This window comes from Camarhynchus parvulus, chromosome 1 (assembly GCF_901933205.1).
Source record: "Camarhynchus parvulus chromosome 1, STF_HiC, whole genome shotgun sequence".
Lineage (NCBI taxonomy): Eukaryota > Metazoa > Chordata > Aves > Passeriformes > Thraupidae > Camarhynchus > Camarhynchus parvulus.
In genome coordinates, this window is record NC_044571.1 from 61,819,768 (window position 1) to 61,840,848 (window position 21,081).

Sequence of the window (21,081 nt, forward strand, 5' to 3'; positions counted from 1 at the left end):
ACTCATCACTTTCTCAGAATTTAATATGTAACTTTCTGGTATAATTGGTATTTCTCTTGTAAGACTGTTTTCTCTTACTGTTTAATGTGTGTTGTGTCTTTATTAAGATTTTTTTGTTCCTTGACATTTCAAGTCACTGTTTTCTAAGCTTGTTAGAATAAAACTGTGAGGGATTTTATAAAATATGTGGTCCACTTTTAAACTTTATGGCTCAATGTCATAATTTATTGAAGAATCCAAAGCCCATCATTGGCAATTACAGTTTTGCAAACATTTCCAGTTTATTGAATGTGCAGAAGATGCTCCTATCTAGAAGTTTAACTGGCTATGACTCCAAATACATGATTTTGCAGCTGCAGTATAGCCTGAATTACTGTGCTTTTTTACATATTTTTTCATTTGTACTTGATATGGTAGTTCAGGGCATCTGGGCATATACAAACATCAACAATAATAGTAGAAAAGGAAAAAATATCTAAAAAGAATAATGTTAAATTGCCTTAGATATATGAAAAAGTAAATATTTGCTATAGCTTTTTCTGACCTTTAGAAAGAAAATTAGTTTTGTCCTACAAAAATGCAAAGGTTGAGTATATTGGACATAAGTTTGCTTAATTGTAGTGCCCTGAAGTTTCTTTTATTGACTTCCCACTTCAAAATAGTTGGCTTCAAACATGAAATGATGGGCATTACATGGACTTGACTTAGGTTTTTTAATATGTGCTTTGAGAAATTGCACATTCCAATATTCATTGTTTTATTAATATTTTTCCCCTGTAGATCTGAAATCTCACATTCTACAAATATAAGGAAGAAAGAGAAAGGCTCTTGCTGAACTGTGGGATTCCTTTCCTCTGTATTTTTACTAAGAAATACAGACAGTTGGGCCTTGCTCTTATCATGATGTGGTCATTTTACCACTTACCAATCTGATATTATGGCAGCAATGTCTTTTTTATAAATGCTTACTGTATCTGAATTGCCAAGCTGCTTGCCCTGCCATAAACTAATTCAAACAGTTGTCTTGACTTTGAAGTCATCTAGTGTCGAATAAAAATAGATATGTGTGTGAAGTGTGTCGTGTTCTTGAGGGATTAGTGTCATTGTGTATTCCTGACTTCTATCCTAAATCAAATATTTGTTCCAGGATTAGAAGCTTGCTGTGGCAAGCACATGCACATGTGCACGTTTGTGGGTACATCTGTGGTACTGTCTCTTTGTGCTGCTTTGTGATTCAGCCTCCTGCTGCTGCCTCCTTTTTGTGCACTTAACATTTTTTCCTTCAGGAAGAGTTTGTTCTTTTGCTTCATTATGAGTTTGAAAACATGTTTATCCATTCAAAATGGCTGTGTGTCTGTAGAAGGTGGTCTGCTTGCAACAAGTAATTTAATTTCCTTTGTGTTCTTAGATAGAAAAAAAGCAGTAAAAATATATTAGATCTTCATATGTGTAGTGGATAGAGAATAGAGAGATTGGTGCTGCTATGAGGAGTGGCAGCCCTTCCCACCACAATTGTTTTAGGCTGTCTGTAGAATTAGTATCCATTTCTTCCATCTGTTCTTTTGGAGTTTGTTCAGTGGTGGTTTCAACGTGAGTGTTTTTAGAGAGAGAATTCACACCTCTATACAGAAATGCTATGCGTTTACATCTATTGTAATAGGGACAGGAATTTTATTTAATGTGGGGACAATTGAGTGAAGTTGAGTCTCCTCAGAGCCAGGGGCAAGTTCTCCTCTTGGTTGGCCAGGCATTTGCTTCAAAATGGTAGGATTTCAGGAAAGCTTTGAAATCTCCATGGCTTGCAGCTTTTCAGCTTTGCTGTCGGTGGTTTCCAGAGAGCAGTTGTATCTGGTGAGGGAATGAGGCAGAGCATGAAAAGCAGGGACAGCAGCTGAAGAGACACCTGGGATGGTACTGCTGCTATGGAAAGCTGTTGTTTGTGCTTTGGATTCCATCTTTGGCAAGATTTGCCTTTTCTTAGTCTGAGAAGTAAAAAAGTGACTCAAAAACTCTGATTTGAAAAGTGTGGGAGACAGAGTTCATGAAAGCCATTTACAAAACTTTTAAGATAGTGTTTAGGGCTTACGTATCAGAATTTGGGATACATTAAGAGAAGCTTGTCATTTTTAGGAGATGGCATTGGTCTCATTGTCAAGTTTGGAAAGTTCATGGTAGCCGTGTGTTTAGCTGCAGAATTATAAAATGTGAGCCAGTGTGCTTCATAAGAGAAGGCTGTCAAGTATATATGTCTTGACCATTGACATAGAGTGGTACATAAAACACTTACATGGTGGGAAACTTTCCACTCCTACAACACAGTTGTATGGTCCTATTTTTTTACAGACCTCCTAGAATAGGTTTCCTGATTGGAGTATGCATCTTGTAAATACAGCAGGTAGAAAGGTTGCTTCATACAGACTAAATTACTATTCTGTATTTAAAATAATTAGATAATGCTTTTAAAAACACTAAAAAACCATGTTGGTTGGGTTTTTCGTAGGAAAAGGGGTATGCATTCCCTTATGCTTTAAGTGCAAATGTGCTTACAAGCAACTGCAAAAATCCTAGCAAGAGAGCATGACAAAACAGCTCAGTGAGTGCTACAAGGTGCCACAAAAACAGTGGGTTTGGAATTTAAATTTTTCTAAGTAAACATTCTTAACTGTGGTGATTTAAGCAAATCTGACTTCAATAGCAAAATGCAGAATATTTTCAAACATAAATACCTAGCAAGATAGGTTTTCTTAGCACTGGCATTTTGGGTTCAGTCCATACCCTTCAGCCTTGTAATACCAGTTGCTTAGTTTTCAGATACTGGATTCAGTAGGCCTTCTTATTAAATGCCTTTTGCCTAGCATGGAAGAATAATGAAATATTGGCATGCTAAGGGCCACCAAATCTGTGAAACAAGAGCCTACTATGCAAGGACACTGGAAAGAAGTAGATTTGTATTCTCAAATAAGATTGATATGATTCTTTTAAAAAAAAAATCTAAATCAGAGCATTGTGGATTTTTAGATGAAATGGCTCCCAGGACAGGAGATTGGCAAAATGTATAGAAGAATATTGGTTGGTTTTTTATCACCCTTTTATTTGATATCACTGTGTCTACCTTCATATGTAGCTACTCTAGAGCTAAACAGTATCAGTTAGGAGTTCGCATCCTAAACTATATGATTTTCTGGAAAACACTTGTTTTTTTCCAGAGGAGTAAAAGCTGGGGGGAGCCATCTCTGAAAGCTTGCTAGTCAATATTTCAATCAGAAGAACAAACAAGAATGAACTGCTGACTCACTGTCTTAACTTAAATGATCAATTTATGGTAGATAGTTTTGGAATGGAAATGTGGCTGATGACCAAGCTGCAAGATGGGAGTAGTTCCTTGGCCTGACTGGACAAATAGTTGCAGCAGGGAGGGGCAGGGTGGCTGTCAGGAGCAGGAGGCTGTTGCCACAATAGTTTGGTCAATGTGAATCAGAATCCACAAACTCAGTGGAAGTAGTAACTCAGTGTTAGCAGGAATATTACTATATATGCTCTCTTCCATGTGGGGAAATATATGTTGTCCATCTCCTGCAGACCTACTCAGCCAAGCTCCCTGAAAATTACCTGTTTGAAATTGCTTCTTGGATCTTAAAGAAATCTTTCAACATAAAATAATACATACTAAAACAACTTCAGTAGTAAATATAAAATGTAAACAAAATATAGATAAATTACAGTTACCAGTATCAGACGCTGTGATTGTAAATGAAGTTTGGCTCTTATCTTCAGGTTCAGTAGTTAATCGGTATGTTTTGCAGTTTTTCCTCTCATTGAGGCTGGACTGGGCTGTGAGGAACTTTACAAGAAATTTAAGCAAGCTAAATGCTGGTTATCCATGAGGGAAATATTCATTAAAAAAAGAAAGTCATAAACATCAGAAGTAGTGGAACAGCTGTTTAGTACTGATACTTTTCTGAAGCTGTGGCCCACTGGAGGAGGTCTCCTGAGCAAGGACTGGACAAGAGTGGAAGGAGATAAAAACAATTAAACATAGGTGCATAACATAGTAAAGACTCTATGAATTGTTCTTGAGTGTACTAGTTCCATTGTATTGAGTTGTAAGGTCCACATTGAGTTGTAAGGAAGGGACTAGAACTGAAAAAATGTGTCATGAGAAGAGAGGTTGAAGAGATCAGTGAGGTTTAAATTGAAGAAGTAATCAGTATGCGGAAGTGTGGAAAAGGACATGAATTGTATAAAGATAAAATAAGGGACCCTTAGTTAACATTACAGACTCAAGAGGAGTATTCAGTAGAAGACAGGCAGTTAATAAAAACAATCTCAAATGCATCAATAGTTCTAAAAGCTGAAAGGTTATTGAATAACTAAGATATTCAATAGTGAGAAGATCAAAACCACCCTCTCTTTGCAAAAAATCAGTATTCCAAGTCTGCTGATGGTTATGTATGGATGTTTTGGGAAAGAAACAGGTTAGACCACACAGATGGTGCCTTTTTCATGCTTAAAGCAATGATGTAGAGCTGAAGTACTTCATGAGCCAGGCTCTGTTTCCATGTGTTTGTGTTTAATAGCTCTGTTTGGATTTTTCTCTTACTTGTATATTTTTGTCATCCCACTTACGCTTTTGGCTTCTATGTTGTGGCAGTGAGTCTCACAGTTGTAATTATGGTTTATGTGATGCAGTCTGGCTTTTCCATTTATTTATTATAGACCTGCTGCCCGATTTCTTAATTTCATTGATTTCTTAACAAGAATGCCCAGCAACATTGAGAAAAACTTTTATTAAAGAGAGGGCCAGTCATGATGCAAGGCTGCCCCTCTAACGCTCTCTCTAATTATTCATGGGTGAGTGTCTTGCTGTCCTTGTAGGAGATACAGTATTTACTGCTTGCCTGTCTCCTGCTATAAGAGCCTCTCTGGACAGCTAGTGAGCTCCATCATGGCCATGAGTGCTGTGTCCCTACGGTGAATAAAGTTGATTCCCAGGTGTTTCAAATAAGGTGCCAATACTTGGATGAAACACTTTGCCCATTGAATGCCCAGCATTGCACACACTTCCCTGTATGTGCCTGTGTGTAGTTTTCTAGGTGCATATCCTGGGCCCTGTCTAGAGCTCAGTGGGAGAATGGGGATTTTTTCGTGTGCCTTTTTTTTTAAAGTCAGCCTTCCATCCCCCATCTCACACATACGTCATAACAGGACAAATGCTGTGTTATCCTGCTCTGTAGATGAAAGTTTGGTGTGTGCTTGCTGGCCCTCAGCTGTTTACATGCTGTAATGACTGCAGAAAAACTTGGCTTCTGGGGCCCAGAATATTAACAGATCTCTCACTAACTCTTAGGGGTAGCAGGAGCAATATCAGAGACTTTCTGTCAAAATCACAGGAAGTTCTTTTTAATTAAAAATAGGAAATGATTCCTGCTTGCTGGAATTTGTGTTCCAAGTGTGACTATGTGAAATGAGATTCTGCAGTGAGTATTGAATATTCTAATTTTTACTCCTTTTTTTGTCTTTTTCTAGGAGAAGCTCTGCCTACCACATCACATCCTAGAAGAAAAGGGCTTGGTAAAAGTGAGCATAACAGTTCAAGCATTGCTAGATGTAACCACAGTGAAACAAGCTTTATTCACATGAAACTACTCTCTCTGCTGTTACCAGCTACACTGTGCCATGAACAAATCAAAAAGCTGCCCATTTTTTCAAACTGCATTGAAAACAACTCCAGTACTCCAAGTGTTATGATTTTAAACCCATGTTTCAGACTGTACATATGTGTCAAACTACAAAGCAGAAACTGAACAGAAACATTTTCTAGAGGAAGTTGGCACTTCACTGCTTTTATAGCTCGCTTTGTACAGTACTTACTAAAACAACACCTCTCTGCCACTTAAAATCGTGTGGAGTACACAGCTGTCTTGCAGCAAGATACTTTGTATTACTAAACTAAGAATCACTGTAATCACCTGGGGGGAGGGAGAAGGGAGAGTAAATCAGACTGCTACCACCTTAGGTTTTTCTGCAGTTGCTTCAGCCTATTGCCTTTTAAAAATATCCAGACATTAAATATTTATATAAATATTATTTATTAGTGAGTTGTTATTCATCCTTTGGATGCAAAATGTAAATTAGGAAACTGTATTTTATTACTGCTTTTTTTGTGGTTAAACACTTTATTTTAATATAAATACTTAGTTATTTTTTATTCTACTTGGTGTGCAGTAGCTCTAGATCTCCGTAAATTGTATTTTCTAATATGTAAGATAAAAAGCAAACAAAATAGGTGCTTCTATTGAAAGAACAGCTAGCTGGAATGGCATTCTTTATTTCTTGAATCTGTGGAACATTGGTAAAAAATTGTCTGCATTCCATTGAGTTTCCTACATTCCAGTACCACCTCTCCCCTCACTAGATAGACTAAATTGGCTGAAAGTGAGAGCACACCCATTTTATTTGTATATAGATGTTTAAAAACAAAAGGAAATGTGTAAACTTGAAAAATAAATGTGAAAAAATATTTTTGATTGCTTATTTTGCTATGCACAAGACATTTAACTTTTGCCACAACAAAATTATTTATGTGCATTAGGATCATGTGTCTTGAAATGTAATTTTGCACTGTAACTTGATTTCTTTTAAAGATTACAGCACTACAGAACAAATAGTAAAAAATAGCACAAGAACGTTAACAAGATTAACAGGTAGCCAAAAAATTAACTTGTTTTCTTCAGTGATTCCTTCAAGAGGAGACAAAATGACTGAAATTCCCAAAGGCAGTCTCAAAGACCTGATCTTCCAGATTCAACCTGCCTGGGTACAGTGCTTCTCTTTTAAAGTATCCACAGAATTAAGCACAATGTTCTGTAGTGCACGTTTGCAGCATCAGACCTCTCCTTCCACATCAGCAATAGGAAATAAAAGTTCTCCTTCTTACCACTTTACATTTTTCAAAGAGGTTTTTGAAAGCATACTTTATTATTAAGACATCACACATTTTAGATCAAAAAGTTCCAGCACAGTAATTCTTCTGCTATCTGGAACATCCCATTTTCATTCACACAAGAAGCCAGTGATGGGACTTGGGCAAGCAGGACGGGGCAGCAGCATGTGGTGAAAAGGGAAGCTGGCTGGGGACACACAGGGAGTTTGAAATGTAGAGTGGCAAAAAAAAAGAGGCAAGGGGGTGTGAGGAGGAAATATTTAAGCAAGAGGATGTGGAGAGAGCTATTGTATGAAGGCTTTTGGGCAGAGTGATGCATACTTGTCACTGCCCCCTCTCGAGGCACTGCCTTTAAACCCACCCATGTTCAGCAGCAGATCTGCTGAATTTCAGATGGTGTCTGAACACAGAGCACACACTTCAACACCACCACTGGCTCCAGGCCTGGGAGGTAGTGACAGCAGCATGTGAGGAGGAGGAGGAAAGTGGACTCGCAGACAATGAGCCAGACAGTGTGCATGGAATAGCCAGTTACTTCAACCAAAGCAAAAACATTTATTTTATAGAGGGAACATAAATTGTAATTTGATTGGCAGCTAGCATATTGTTTCCTATAAAATGTACTGTGCACTTTAACACTAAATGAAAATGTATTTTAATATTTTACAGAGCTGCACAAATATCTGTTTTGTCAAAAAGCACGAGCAATGTAAAGAAAATAAGTTTTCAAGTCAGAGTTTATCAAATTTTAGAAGCATTCAAGGATCAAGTATAAAAATAGGAATATTGATTTCTGCATCTTGAGGGTAAAAAATGCAGGTTTCCTGAGTATTTTTTTACAATGTATATATGGCAACATGAAGCTTTGTAATTATTATTATTTTGACAAATCTTGTTTTTTCATAATTAAAATTTTGTTTTTCTCCTGATAGTGTCTTTCAGTATTTGCTTGAAGTTGGCTGTAAATAAATAGCTCTAAGTATTTTGTAATACAGCTTTTTTTATGCAGTCTTAACCTGTATGGCTAAAAAGAGAATCTTCACGATCCTTTGTACAATATTTATATGTGCAATAAAACATGCATGGCAAATCTGTAATACCCTCCGCAGTGAACATAATGTATATAGAAAATCTTTACTGTAGTTACAATTAAACTATATTATTTACAGAAACCCTTTAATGCCTATCCCTGTGCCTAATGATTTCTTGTAAAAGACATGGTAGTTGGAGAGCATGACACTGGAAATGATGGGATTGGGGATGGGGGAAGGTGATGATGTGATGCAAATAAAGGCATTTTGCAGCTGAAGTAGGCATAAGATCCAGCTGGTGGCTGTGGGGACCTGCAGTGTTCTGCCTGCAGCTTTGCTGCTGCTGTTGTGAAGGCCTCCTGCCAGTCTGTCAGGGGCAGTGAATTATCTGCCCTCTGCTGCCAGGGCTGGGCTGGGCTCAGGGGGAGATGCCTCCTTCAGTTTGCTCCTGCTCACATTGGTGTATGAGAGTTGTTCATTTTACTGCTAACACTTCTCTCTGCAGGGCAGCCTTTTCTCCTGAAATGCAGATTGTTCTGCAGCCTTCTGCTTCAACAAACAAAACCAGAAGATTCCTGGAGAGTACTGAATCCAAGCAGCAAACACAGTAAGCCTTTGGCCCTGGGGATAACCCAGTGTGCCAGGGCTGTGCTCAGCTGCTGTGACCTGCCCCTGGCTGCAGAAACAAGGAGCAGGTCACAGCATCCAGCCTTCTCTTGCCCGTGCATGTTTCTGAACTCATCCAAGCACAGATTCTCCTAGATTCCAATTTCTCTAAATGGAGTGTCTTTCCTTAGTGAACAGGTGAATTTATGGGCTGTACTTTTTCACATTTGATAGGGAATTTTGGAACCAGAGGATCCCTCTGCAATAATTTCCTTCTGGAGAGCTCTTGCAATGCACACAGCCTTGTATCTTCCCAGCCTTCAGAGCTTACTTCATGAATAAATAGATGCAAGACTGATACAAGTCAATGCATAATTGTCACCAGCCCCAGCCTCCCTGTAACCTAGAATCTAGCAGGAGCCAGAGACACAGGAGAGCATTCAGCATTGCCTAAAAAGAACCCATCCTACCTCTGTGGTAGCATTTCCTCTGGCAAGAGTGAGTCAAGGTTTGAGCAACGATTCAGGTCCAGCTGAGCCATGAGAAAGCTGAGTTTACAGGTGATTACTTGCAGCTTACTGGAACAATCTGTGTTCTTGTCCAAGGTAGCTGGCAGAATTGTATCACCAAGAACTATTTCAGATCTGCAACTGTCAGGACTAAATTCTGCCATCGTTTGTAAAATAAGCATACTTGATTTCAGCAGTGAGTTATTGGATAATCTAGATAGCAATTGCTTATTTCAGATCTATTTAGCAGTTTCTTCTCAGTCCTGTCACATCTAAGATACGAACTACACGTCTTTCACACTAATCAAAGGCAAGTGGAGAAAAAATCCTTTTTAGTACAGACTGCTTCCTTCACAGGTTTTTAAAGAGTTCTTTTCTCTAAGTATCATCCATGGAATACTCCAGATCATTTGCTTGATAAAGCACAGGACAGTAAACCACTGTGCACAGCAGGCTTCTGTCTGCATTCTCCACCAGACCTTGTCCTTGGAAGGTATTTACACAGGCCAAGGAAAAACACACCTACCAGTTCAGATTAATTAAGGAGTTTGATTAGCTGTGCCACTAACAACTTCCTTCTCCATTAAAGGTTGAAGTAAACCCCAGTAATTAATTAGCTGAATGGGCACACTGTTAATCACAGTCTTTGCACAGTTGCACTAGAAGCTGTCTGCAGGTGCCACTTTCACACACATGGTGTGAAAGTCACTCATCTGCTGGCTTACATTTTGACCCAAAATGCAGCAGATGTAACTTCATGGCATCAAGAAGATTCCCAATACTTACTCTAAAGCACACACATCAAATTAAGTGGGACTTTTATTTTTCTTAGAACTACAATCAGAAGAGCTCCATTTTACAAACATAATTTCAGCAAATGATTTTTGTTTAGTTCACCACTATCTCTTGATCCGTATTGTCCAGGCAGCACTCACATCCAAATGGTTCAAGCATTGAGGTATTTTGCATGGTGTTTGATGTGGTCATTAATAAATGAAGCAATGAAATAATAGCTGTGATCATAACCCTAGAAAAGAACAACAATAAAGAAATCAGCAGAGAACACACAGCTCATGATAAAGCAATCATGCTAAGCTCTCTTAAAGGAAATGTAATGACTCTCCTGGTTTTATCCATCTTAAGAAATACCTGAAATATATATAAAAATGGCAAGGGATACACAACAGGCTAAGTACAGATGAGCACTAGGAAGCTAAACAAACAGAAAATCCCTTAACCTGTCCAGATCTGGGCCTGTAAGCTGGAGATGGGTAACAGCAAGGCTCAGCTGGAGAGTGAGAGGCAATCTGAGAGAACAGTTGCCCTCACAGGCACTATTCTTCTGGTAAAACACAGGGGGGATAAAGGAGAACATAGCCCAGGTCTGAGTTACTGCTCCATCACTGTGCTGAAATATCACCCTCTGGTCCACAGCCCTTCATCAGCACTAACTCTATCTTTAGGTGCAAGGCTTATGATAAAGCAGAGAGGACAATCCTTCACTCTCCACAACTCAGCTCCTTACTGGGTCTGGGTGGAAGCTGCCAGTGGCCTACAAAGACTCCAGTGCTCTCAGGACAGTCTTGTTCTGGGTCACTGTGCTACAGGTAAGAGCGATGTAAAGGCCTGGGTCTTTACATGAATCTAGGATGTCAAGCAGTTCCACCCCTTCCCTAATTTACACAAACACATGCAAACTAAATCATGACATTTTATGCTAAACACGAAACCCACAGCACAGATAAGGGATGCAGCAGAAGGCCATGTGTCACTTTGGCTGTACAGTGACTGCAATACTCATTACAAATGATTACTGCTGTGTCTCCAGCCAAGCACCAGCAGCCCGAGTCCCCATGCAGGGATCAGCCTGTCCAAGCTGGAAGCGCGACGACACCTAGTGGTGACGCGCTGCTGAATCGGGTGGGTGATGCACACCTTGATGGCCCATGCGACGAAAGTATCACTTCTCACCCTCCTCCTCAAGTGGCCAGGGACAGGCCCACAGTGAGAGCATGCCTGCCCCCTTACAGACTCTCTTCACTGCCTGCTGTACAGAACCAAAAATCACAATCTGACAACCAAGGAGTGCAGAAGAAACAACTTGCCTGCTGCAGTCTGAAGACTACTGGGATTTTCCGCTCGGTGCAGGCAGCGATGAAGTTATCAGGCAGTAACTGGCCTGCAGACAGGAACTGGTCATCTTTGCCTTGGTCAATCAAGATGTCCAGGCGTGTGCCCGAGTAGGACTTCACAAGCTGTGTGGCATCATAGGCCTGCAGAAATCAAAGAGAAATTACTTCAGTTACGTATCTTCCACTAGTTTCAGTTTGTCGACTGCAGGAAAAGAATGGCACAGACAGAGTCCTGGGCAGTTTGCTCAGGACACCAAGCTGCACTTTGGAAGAACGAAAAACCAGGAAAAATCCAGGCAACTGAAAAGTAATACACATTGCTTTAAAAAGGGCAAATGTACGAGCTAGATAATTACCAAGTCGGCAGTTTAACCAAACAGCACATCCAGCCCAGGGCTAACTTCCTACAGAATGGAAGAACAGCAATATATCAGTACTAATTCATACTCTTCTGCAGAAACCAGATCCTGCTGAAGAAACTTGGTATCTTGGTGTATTTATTCTGGCAGCTAAAAGTCAAAATACCAGTGTGGTAAGCTCATGGGCAGGCATTTAACCTGAAGGCTACCATAATCATTTGACCAAGAAAATTTGGTTTGACTGAGAAACAAATTAAAAACTCTAAACATATATGTATCAGAATGTAATTAACACAGGGAACATGTTACCCATGGGGTCCTGTGCTTATTACATGCTCAAAATAAACAACTCCTTTAAAAAGACAGCAAAGTGTTTAAATGCTGTGGAGAAGACCAATCACCAATGGACAGCAAAATCCAAAGTCCTACACCAAGGCATCAGAGCCATCCTTCCAGGATGCCACCAGATCCAGAAATGATTCTACGATGGAAGTGGGAGCTTGGGCTCAGCCCAGCACTGTGGCCGTGGTATCAAGTTATCCTGAGCATATTTACATGGCAGTTTTAAGCCAAAATAGAGAGATCAGAGGTTGTATATCTGTTTCGAAGGCAGATCCAGATCCTTTCAAAGGTATGTTCCTGATGATTGCTGTTGATCTATTGGACTAGATTTGCAGAAGCACTCCAAAACAATTTAAGGGGACAGAAAACAGTTTTTTGGGAGGTTGTTTTATTTTGTTTCACAACAAATCCATTACACTAACTCTAAGCAAGTTTAACTGGTGGTTTCTAAATACACAAACTACTCAATTAACAATTAGAAAAGCAGAGAACATTCTCCAATCCTGTAAAGTTTTAATCAGACCTGGAAGTCTTCCTAAGACATACTTTAATCCAATTTACAAGGAACTCAACTGCAGCTTGTGCTTATTTACAAGGAAATCTGAGTACATGGTCACAACAATCCCTTCTAACTTAATTATAAAAATACAGTGCAATGTTTAAGTTGAGATTAAAAATACTGAAGGGCTGCCCAAATAATGCAGCAACCATGCAGACAAACATTTTTGTATCTTAGCTATTAATATACAACTACTGATAGCTCAAAATTAAGGTCCTGGAGCTAAAATCTAACTTTATCTAGTTTAATGCTGTTCTGCAGGATACTAATTTCCAAGTATCTGACAGGCTCCTCTTGGAGGCCTCCCACAGGCTGCCCCTGCAAGATGTCACGAGGCTCATCAGTCTAAACAGTTTGCAGCAGTCTCTCTCTTCAGGCTACTACAAAAATACACTGCTCATAATTTTTCTCAGCCCAGACTTTTAAATCTTCATAAAACTGGGAGGAATGTAATTGATTTGATGAGAGGCCTGTATCTCATTACATTTTCATAAGCACCCTAAGGCAACAGCAAGTCACTCCTGCCAGAAACAAACAATGCTTTTCTGTGCTTAGGGGTGTAGTAGAACAACAGTACCAGCACATGGGCACTCCAGGGTTTTTTTCCAGGCTCCTACTGTGAGGTATTTACAGATCACTCATTCATTTGTCATTAAAGAACTGCAGCTGCAACACATACCTCCCATTTGCTTGCATCTGGTCCCAGATATCCACCAAGGGCTTTCTTCCCCCACTGACACTGAATTGGGTTGCAGATAGGAGCAAATGCTGACACAGACTGTTCAGAAAGACAGCAGCAAAAAAAACCGGAACTATGTAACAATGAACTGCAGCAAATGAAACTATTTTTACATTTGATGCCCTCAAAGAACTCAGTATTATGTTTTCTTCTGTCACATTTACAGAAATCTATATAAGCATTAGTATACCTCATATAAGCTATACTTCATCTTACTTTGTACTTCCCAGGATTCTTCAGAGCAAGAATAAGAGCTCCATGACCTCCCATGGAATGCCCAAAAATAGACATCCGTTCAGGGTCAGTTGGAAAATTGGCATTTATTAGTTTAGGCAGCTATAAAGGAAACAAAAGCATAATAAAAATGTTAAAGCAACTTGAGTATGTTCAAGAAAAAAGCACACAACTAACCAGCTTTTAATGCCACTGAAACAAAAGGCACATCTCTGGTTCTAGCCTGACGTTTGTGATCATGGCCTGAAAGCAACTTGAAGAGGAATGTGAAATCAAAAGGAAACAGCTCAGCTGATATTAAGTAACCCAAATATCTCTATAGAAATCTCCCATAACCTTGTAACAAAAGATGTGGGACTTCCCTATGACTGAGCCACACCCCTTTATCTTACCCAGCAACACCAGGAGAACCCAACAGCCCAGATACCTCATCCTTTATGTAGGAATACATCCTGTAGTTTGTTTTCCAAGGATCTTCAGTGGCATCCACATAAAAACCAGCACCAGTGCCAAAATCCCAGCTTTCATCTTCTCCTTCAATATTGCAGCCACCTAGTGTGACAAATCTTTCCTTTACTACATATTCAGAACTGGAGAACCTGCCATACAAATCAGACTCAGGACACAAGTTTCTCAATCACATCTCTACCCCTTCAACTATAAAACAATTCAGATTTTAATTCATTAGTACAATGTTTTCAAGTGCTATTTCAACACTTTCACAATTACACTTACATAATACCTACAGATATATCCAATTTCTAAATAGTGTCAATATCTCCATAAATAAATATAGCATATACATGTCTTCCAAAATATTTCTGTTAAACTTTGTCCAATTTACTCAGGAACTTAATCAAAAGTTGGCACTTGTTAATTGGTGCTACCAGCTTATTTCAGCCATTAGACCTGTGTGACAAACCGAAGAAAATTTCTTTTTCCCCAGAATGGCAGAATCCTGTATCACCAAATGGTGTGTCCAAGTCAATTTATGTGCTTTAAAAAATGCCTGCCACACCCCCCTTTTTAAGATTTTCCAGAAGAATAATTCACTGTTCCTATCATTTCTGAAATCTACCTCTTCTGCAATTTATTTTATTGCTTCCATGTATAATTTCCATGGAACTTAAATAATTCCTTCTTTGAATACCTGCAGGATTGTATCCTTTATCCCAAGGCTGTACTTTCAAACTAAATTTGCAGTCGGTAAAAAGTTGGTACATCCCACCCAGTCCTCCCTTTGATTAGTCTGTGATTTACCAGCCTGGTCTGCAGAACCTAATGTAATATTTCAAGGTATATGTGAGAGGAATGTTTTGGGGAAAGAGAGGCCATTATTTCCTACCTATTATTTTACCACAGTCAGATTACACTGCAAACCCATGTGTAACTCAACAGTCCCTCAGAATTTGTGCAGAGATGGCTGCTACCCTCCCACAGTGTGAAATCAGGTTTGTACAAGATCAAAGTTGACTTTGCTCCAGTGACACGCCCTTGGACACTGAGTGATTCCGTAACTTAACAGTCCAGCAATCACAAGGACTGGGGTGCTTAACCATGTTGGATGTAAGAAGTCTGTCTTCAGTACCCCAGAGATGGACAAAAACTCAGGAAGTTCTGACAGGCAATGAAGGCATAGTGCTCATTATGCTAAAAAAAAACTTTCAGGAAGCCTTGCAAGAAAGAAATTTGAAAAGAAATCTGCATAATATTACTCTGTATAGCATTCTGGAAAAACAAACCCCTTCAAAGGAAAAAAAGTGAAGTCTATCAAGGCCTGATAGACTGTCTGTAATGACAAGTATTTAATGATTTCATGCAGTCTTTTTCCCCATCCAGATACATCTCCTGGCTCTTGGAAGGTAATTCTCATGCACTACATAATTAAAATGCATATGTAAGCATTTTCAATACCTCCCAGCTCATGATTATATTTGAATTGCTTTTCACTTGTTTCTCCAGACAGCTCAAACAGACTTAAGAATATCTGGGGTCTCTGAGCTAAAATTTAAGGGAATCATATGAAGCTTATACCAAAACTCATTTTAATAGTAGAGCAATCCTTATCAATCATTAGGCTAAAAGGCAAATAAGAAGCTGTCACAAGTGACTTAAAAGAAATTGGACAAAGCAATGTCCTATCCAAAGGCAGTTACACATTGATAGAGACAATTTACATAGATACTACCAAAAACAAGTTCCAGTCCAACTACCCAATATGAATAAAGCAAAGGTTAGTTGCCCATCTCTAGCCTGCAGCAAATAGCAACAACAAAGTGTGTTGTTGCATTCATTCACAAGTTTTGCTCTTCTGTCCCTCTTCTTCATTAGAAACATGTATTTACATTTTTTGACTTGACACAACTTCAAAACCTAGATGCAAAAAATACTTTATGGAAAGAACATCACTTCTTTGCCATACTGCCTGCAGTCAGATGTAATCCATTAAAGCTTGAGAAATATTAGAAGGCTGACACCTTTGTTTACAGCACTCATGAGGCTGTGGCAGAATCCAACAAATCCAAAACAGTTAATCTCCAGTATTTCCAATAACTGCAGATCCACCATTTTCAGATTTCCCATACCATAAACTCAACCTTATACAAATAACAGCACATAATTTTAAAAATCCATTCATCAGTAGTCTGTTGTAGCTGCAGGGGAAAAGGGTTTCTAGTTTGTTTTTCAAGTATTGTAATCCTCTGAAGGCATATGTTTAATTTGCTTTAGAAGACAAAATACAATTAAGAGCAAGCATTGCATCTTTGTGTGGCAACACAGTTCTGTAGGTTTTATAGGGTCTCAGCATGGCATACAAAATGTCAGCAAGAATTCTAACAAGACACATTTGTTGTTTCACTTTTCTTCCCTCTCCTCATCTGTGCTGAACTCTAGAGTCCCTATGCTCTAGTTTTAGTGCCACAACAATAAATTCCAATGTCAAACCCTCACTACCCCGTTACTAAGAACACATACAATATAATTTAGAACAATGCAGGTGTGCAGAGGTCAATTCTGACTCAGGTGGGCAACACTACATTTCAGCAGTACCCCATTCTCTGAGGACAGAGAGTGCCCTTCAGTGTAATGACTGTCAGCATGTCTCTTGTGGAACTCACGTGGGCTGGTGTCTGGTGCCACCACAATGAGGCCGTGCTCGGCTGCCGCTTGTTGGAACGCGGCTTTCGTTATGAAATTCTGTTCTGTGCAGGTCAGCCCTAGGGAAATAAAATTATCCTTGGTTACCCATTGCTCGTGGCATACTGGTTTCAAAACTCTTTTAAACAGAAAAGGTTTTGAAAAACAAGGATTCCTATCTCCATAAATACAGAAACTGTTTTCATTAGGTTCAACAATACTTAACAACCCACAGAAACAGAGTTGCACTGTCCCACCTAGTCACACTAACATGTGATCAAAACCAGATCCATGTGCAGCCTGTATCTCCTGGAGCACCTACTCATGCAGTGCATTCTGTGCATTTAAATTGACCACAAGCATTTGCTAAGGCTGACACTGTTAACTTCTGACCTCTCATCCTGCAACTACATTTTGCTTTGTACTGTCATCTCAGCTGTTTGCATTACAGAATCACACATGTGGTCTGACAAATTCTACATACTTTAGACAGGAAAAAGGCCCTGTAAGCACCCTGGCTCCAAAACCCACAGTAATACAGGCCTTTTCTACAGCAGCAGGTCCAAATAAAGTCCAGTTACAAACAAATTACATTTCACACCAATATTTCAATTTTGCTTCACTATGCAAATTGAGATGAGTTAATGATTCTAGTTTTCTCTGAGGACAAGTTGCCAGTAACCTAATTTGACTGATATATTGCCCAAGACAATACAGTTTACATTCAATAAAATAAATGTGCTGCCTGGCTTAGAGCTCTTCAGACAATTTTGATGTTTCTAACTTCAAGTATGAACATTTTTACCCAGCCCACTGTCATGACACAGCTATTTTGTGACAAGGAACACAAGTCTCCACACTAACAGTCCTGGTCTCCAACTTTCTAAACACAATTCTCAATAAAACAACCCCTCAAATTACAGAACAGAGTTTCTGCTTTTTATTTTGAATAAAAGAAATTAATTAATTGATTTTTGATGAGACAACTTCACACCTGCTGCACAAGCCTCTTCAGCCCCTGGACCTTTCTGATCCCACAGGTTTACTGCATACTAGACATGCTTGTGCTAAGGCAGCTGACAGCACCTCTCTTTCCAAGTTCACCAGTTGCTTCCTGCAAAGTTGTACTTGGAACAAGGTAGAGTCCACAGGACAAATATGCTGGCTTCCATGGGCTCTTTGCACATCCCTACTCTGTCAGCTGAAGCAGTTTTTAGAAACAAACGAGAGCAGGAGGTGTCCCAAAGGGAAGGCCTTACAGTAGAGTCTTCATAGATACACTTTGGAACTAAAGGTAAGAACATTTTAGAACAAAAGGGTAGAACACTTTGAGCATTTTAGAACACCATCTGGTAGGCTACCCTCAAGCTGCATTCTGATTTACCACAGCACACTCAAACTAAGTGTGCCTTCCAGAAGATGAGTTTCTATAGAATCCAAGAGCTGCCACTGCAGTCCCTCTACATTAAGTTTTCAGTAACTGTAGTGCAGTAGTTTAAAAATGTTTAAGATTGTATTTTTTAAGTTACTAAGACTCATGTTACTTACCCGAGAGCCAATACAGCACAGGACACTTCCCAGTTTCAGCTTTTGGAGGCAAGTAGATTCCAAATTTCATTTTGCATTTTAGCTCTGCACTGTATTAATAAAATATTCCTTGTTATCACCACTACTTAATTAACAAGATCACTACCATTAAAAAAAGGAATCGGTGCATCAGTGCATTTCACTGAAAGGGACATCTGGTCAGTGAACTGTAACAACTAAGTTAAAGGAAGGGAAAATCAATTTTTAAACTCAGCCTTACACTCAGGTTTGGCAACAGCTAAGTTTTCAATCTTGTTCTGAATATACTTAAAACAGAGACTTACAAATAAGCCCCATTTTCACAGTGCTGCTAACCGAGAACAGGTTGAAAATCGAATTTTGAATCCCAGCAATATTTGAGCTTTGGCAATCAAATTGCAAAGCAATTTTTACTGAAGAACACATCCACCTGAGTTGCACAACAGAAAACGCACACCATGTGCCAGCAAAGGAGGTTTTCAATCTATTAAGTCTACCAAGTCTAAGACCAATTAGTTGCTCAATTAATGCTAAAGCCTAAAACCATCAATAAACTCTTATCTAAGCACAACTGATGATTTTATTTGGATCAATTTTTTTCCAAAGCTTGGGTTTTTTTGTACACCTTCATTAAACAAGAATCTATTCACTGAGTCACTGCTCACAGCACTTTCCCAGAGTGCACAGAAGTAAGAGATCCAGTAGCAAGTGGAACTTTGCAAACACAGTGGTCCTCTGTGCTGCAAACAGGACAACCCAAAGCAACCAAGCTCCATTTTCAAAGGTAAAAGTACTAGCTTCCCACCTCAGCTCTGCAGCACTAAGTATACTAGATTATGTTAAACATTAACACACAAATTCAAGAGAACAGCCAAAGCAGCAGCAGACATTATTCCTGACTGAAATATGGATGTTAGTGAGAGCATGCTGTTTTCCTGCAGACTGAAAACACTGACAGCAATGGACTCACTGCCCCAGGCTAAACATCTTGGTTGCTTTAGTGGTATTTACCTGTCGTGTTCAAACACCTTCTGGAAACCTTCAAAGCACTTGTTGCTGGAAACCTGTTTCAGTGCCATGATTTGAACTGGGGGGAAAAAAAGGAGAAAGTTAAATTTGAAAATAAAACAATCCTGGTCTTAGACTTTTTTAGAACAGAAGAGTTGAATACAACTTGTAGTATCTTTTCTAAATGTTACCATTTCTCAGAAGAATTTCCTGCACACGCTTTCATTAACTTTAATCTTTCATTAACTTTCTATTTCCCCACAAAAAAGGGACAGGGGAGGCTGAACTCTTGTGAGCAGAATGGGCAAAGCCTACCTGCTTTCCTACAGACTCACATCTCCAAAGACCTTTACCTCAGCACTGACCGTGGCTTGCTCTTCAGCTACCAAACAAGCATTCCCATGTGCTGTGGTTAAACTGGACCTCCCTGTGCTAGGCTGTTACCTCCACTATTACCATGCAGGAAAAAAACTTTCTCTTGTGTGTGACAGTATCCAGCCACTAACTACCACAATACTGAGCCTTATTCTCATCTTTGATGGAAGTCAATTACCAGTTCTAACAGTCTGTGGGACAGCAGAAACAGAGGAGCAGAAGGCTTATTTCCACGGCAAACAGTATGAAAAATACAAGCAAAAGAGAGCCATGGGAGTTTTAGAACAGCTGGCAGTACCAGTGTGCTGTGGAAATTCGGGAAGGCTGACACAAAAGTGGTCACTGTCATGGGGCAGTAAGGCCAAGCAGGGAGCTGAAAGGTGAACAGACTGCAGGGTCACAGAATCGCAGAATATTCCGAGTCAGAAGGGATGCCCGGGGATTATCGAGTCCAGCTCCCGGCCCTGCACAGGACACCCCAAGTGTCACATCATGTGCCTGAGAGCATTGTGGAAATGCTCCTTGAGCTCTGTCAGGCTTGGTGCTGTGACCACTACCTTAAAGAGCTGTTCCAGTGCCCAGCCACCCTCTGGGTGAAGAACCTTTTCCTGATATCCAACCTAAACCTGCCCTGACTCTACTTCAGGCCATTCCCGCGGGTCCTGTCACCGGCACACAAGAAAATCCTGAGGGGAACCCAGGTAACATCAGACCAGGTAACAAATGTCGAAACGAAAGCGTCCCATTCCTCACACCTGCGCGCTCCTACGGGGCACCGGGCAAGGAGAACCACGCAGCACGGAGAGCCCTCGGGGGCTCAGCGCTGTTCCCCGCGGGGCTGGGGCTGAGGGCCGCCCTTCCAGCAGCGCCTCACCGCCATGGCACGGAGCGCCGCCAAGGCCCGGGCCCGGCTCGGGACGCCCCTTTCCCTACAGCCGGCCCTGCCCGCTGCGCCACGGCGCTCCCCTCTGCCTCCACTGCCGCCCTCCCGCCTCCGCCAGGCCCGCAGGGCCCAGGCGCTGCCGGCCGTCGCCTCCCCGCCCTCCCAGCCCGTTCTCGCTGCCATTCCCGCTCCCGGCGCCGTTCCCGCTGCCTTACCGCGGCAGAGCGGCGGGAAGGGGCGGCCCTGTGTGGGGGCGGCTCCTCCTCCCGCCCCGGGCCCGGCCCGCACCGCCCCCGCCCGCCATGACGCTGTCGGGCTCGGCCTCCGCCCGGGGTTGCAACACGTCAAGACGCGTGGGAACATTTTCTTGAAAACGGTTGCTGTGAAAAATGCGTATTGTGTGACTGGCTTTTCGCAAATATTAAAATGAATGTTATATGTGTTATGTTAGAAGATTATACTGTATTAATTTTCTTAAGTAGTGTGTTAAGTACAGTTTTAGGTTGTAACACAATGTTAAAATAGAAACGGTGTATGTGTGATATTTTTTAAAGAAAGGAATGAGGTACTCGCATCAGATAGCAGCCACAGGACACCTAAATCTTTCACAGAAAAAGAATTTATTGCTCTCTTATCAGAAGAAACTAACTTCTTCCT

At 40.5% G+C, this 21,081-nt stretch overlaps 2 protein-coding genes across 4 annotated transcripts in view; one reads left to right on the plus strand and one right to left on the minus strand.

The window, feature by feature from the left end:
• The window catches only part of LRCH1 (leucine rich repeats and calponin homology domain containing 1), a 116,383-nt gene extending 108,260 nt beyond the window's left edge, over positions 1-8,123 (plus strand). Inside the window, 1 exon segment of the mRNA XM_030948505.1 lies at positions 5,527-8,123. Within this exon segment, the coding sequence (XP_030804365.1) occupies positions 5,527-5,640 (114 nt within the window). The 3' untranslated portion in view covers positions 5,641-8,123.
• A 1,769-nt stretch (positions 8,124-9,892) lies between these two features.
• Positions 9,893-20,697, minus strand: ESD (esterase D). 3 transcript variants are annotated; one of them, XM_030948519.1, is made up of 9 exons: positions 20,640-20,697; positions 19,170-19,245; positions 18,141-18,229; positions 16,574-16,672; positions 13,882-14,006; positions 13,437-13,556; positions 13,161-13,259; positions 11,195-11,362; positions 9,893-10,116 (listed from the first exon to the last, which is right to left on the minus strand). In XM_030948519.1, exons 2-9 carry the CDS (start codon positions 19,235-19,237, stop codon positions 10,036-10,038), a joined length of 849 nt encoding a protein of 282 aa, XP_030804379.1. In that variant the 5' UTR covers positions 19,238-19,245; positions 20,640-20,697; the 3' UTR covers positions 9,893-10,035. The 3 variants fall into 3 exon arrangements, with proteins under 3 accessions (XP_030804379.1, XP_030804384.1, XP_030804388.1); XM_030948524.1 differs by lacking the exon at positions 20,640-20,697 and adding an exon at positions 20,297-20,316; XM_030948528.1 differs by lacking the exon at positions 13,161-13,259.
• Between the last annotated feature and the right edge of the window lie 384 nt (positions 20,698-21,081).

Coding starts and splice junctions, on each gene's coding strand:
- ESD (XM_030948519.1), bottom strand. CDS start 19,237: ATGGCACTGAAACAGGTTTCCAGCAACAAGTGCTTTGAAGGTTTCCAG. Junction 13,557..13,881: donor ATTCCTACATAAAGGATGAG/GTATCTGGGCTG, acceptor TTTCCTTTATAG/CTGCCTAAACTAATAAATGC. Junction 13,260..13,436: donor AGAATCCTGGGAAGTACAAA/GTAAGATGAAGT, acceptor CTTTCTGAACAG/TCTGTGTCAGCATTTGCTCC.